At 42.3% G+C, this 1,685-nt stretch overlaps 1 protein-coding gene across 1 annotated transcript; it reads right to left on the bottom strand.

The window, feature by feature from the left end:
• Nucleotides 1-445: 445 nt before the first annotated feature.
• On the bottom strand, nt 446-1,321 carry lipt2 (lipoyl(octanoyl) transferase 2). The gene is made up of 2 exons (XM_084142936.1): nt 798-1,321; nt 446-698 (listed from the first exon to the last, which is right to left on the bottom strand). Exons 1-2 carry the CDS (start codon nt 1,240-1,242, stop codon nt 463-465), a joined length of 681 nt encoding a protein of 226 aa, XP_083999062.1. The 5' UTR covers nt 1,243-1,321; the 3' UTR covers nt 446-462.
• Nucleotides 1,322-1,685: the final 364 nt, after the last annotated feature.

Genomic DNA, 1,685 nt, shown 5'->3' with positions numbered 1-1,685 from the left:
CTCAAGTTGTCTTTATTAATGTTAAACTAGTTAGCTAGCTACCTTACTTACTTATAGTCTTAGTCCTTGCTAGACAGAGGTTCGGTTACCACAGCCACAAAGTCAAAATTGGCAATATCGTAAAAAATCATTAAACCAAATGAGCTTTTCAGTCTTAATTTAAGGTTAGGCATAAGGTTAGCAGTGTGGTTAAGGTTAGTTTAAAAATCTGTTACATTTTAGAAATAGGCGGGGTTTAGCCATAATTATGACTGTGACTGTGGTAACCTGTGACCACCAACTAGTAGCCTTCAGTCGCGCGGCTACATTTGCGACCACCATAACATGAACAGCTGGCGCACGCCCTCACTAGCACAATTTGGGAAACGTAGTTTCTTAGCTGACAGGTGAGACCGGGAGAGAGAGAGAAAACAAAATTATGATTGTGAAAATATACATGTTTTATTTACTGTGCATTGTTTATTAATTGTTATTAGAATATGCTCCATGATGCAGTGTGCAGTCAAACTGTTCACTGAAAGTTTCCAGCAGTCGTGGGATGGATTCTTCAATAGAGACATCTCTTCCCAGTTCTTGACTGAGGGATGTGACACCTTTCCCTACAATCCCACATGGCACAATGTTTTCAAACCAGCCCATATCTGTGTTGCAGTTCAGTGCCAAGCCATGAGATGTTATGTATCTCCCACAATGGATTCCTGAAAGAGGAAACATTTGACTGTAATATCATGAATGACACATTGTTGCTGTAAACGTTGCAAAAATTGGGTAATCTTTAAATCAGAAGGTTAACCTACCTATGGCACATATCTTGTTGTCTCCAACCCAGACCCCAGTGTCTGGGGAGGTGGATGCTTTTATCCCATACTTTCTGCAAAGGTTGATGACAGTCCTCTCCAGCTCACAGACGTACCATCGCACGCTTTTCTTGAAGCAGCCCAAGTTGAGTATTGGGTAGCACACCAACTGCCCTGGGCCATGGAAAGTTATGAGTCCGCCACGGTTGCTACGAAAGAATTCAGCACCAAGGAGTTTGAGTCTTTGCTCCTCTTCGAATGGGTATAGTGCCTGTCTGATTCCAATGGTGTAGACTGGCTGGTGTTCACATAGTAGCAGAGCATTGTGCAATTTGTCTTTAGAATCCAGATGTCTCCTGATATAGAGTTGCTGTACTTGTAATGCACGCGCATAGGAAATACGACCCAACTGGATCACTTCAACTGCTGCTTTTGAAGGGTGCATTTTTGATGATAATTGAGTGTTAACTCCTTATTCAAGGTTTTCAGAAGACAGACAATGCCAAGTTTCTATTGTGAAAGACAAAGTACCGTAACATAGACCATGCAGCTCGCCTCTTTCACAACGAACTTTGCATCCTTTGACTGTCTGATAATGCCTGGCTCCATGATTCAAAGTTATCCAGTGTCGGGAACTTGTAGATGGGGGCAGATACGTTGAAAGTAGCTAGTCGACTATTGTTAAATTGTCATCATCATTTGTAGTCTGTTTGTTAATGACTGGACATTGGCGACATAATCAATAGTGTACATCCTTGAAATCCATGCCATGGGCGCAGCCATATTAGAATCGTTAATTTATCTTTAGTGGCGGTTCAACCAGCTGAGTGGTGCGTTATCGCCACCAACTGGACGGGGTTGTAACCGCAAGCCTTTCTGAAATGAGGT

Source organism: Coregonus lavaretus (genome assembly GCF_964263955.1).
Source record: "Coregonus lavaretus genome assembly, chromosome: 26".
NCBI lineage: Eukaryota > Metazoa > Chordata > Actinopteri > Salmoniformes > Salmonidae > Coregonus > Coregonus lavaretus.
The sequence above is the reverse complement of the archived record's forward strand: the minus strand, read 5'-3'. Positions and strand labels throughout refer to the sequence as shown.

Excerpts from the sequence above, each read along its gene's own strand:
- lipt2 (XM_084142936.1), bottom strand. The coding sequence starts at position 1,242 with ATGCACCCTTCAAAAGCAGCAGTTGAAGTGATCCAGTTGGGTCGTATT. Across the intron at positions 699-797 it reads CAACAAGATATGTGCCATAG|GAATCCATTGTGGGAGATAC; the intron begins GTAGGTTAACCT and ends TTCCTCTTTCAG.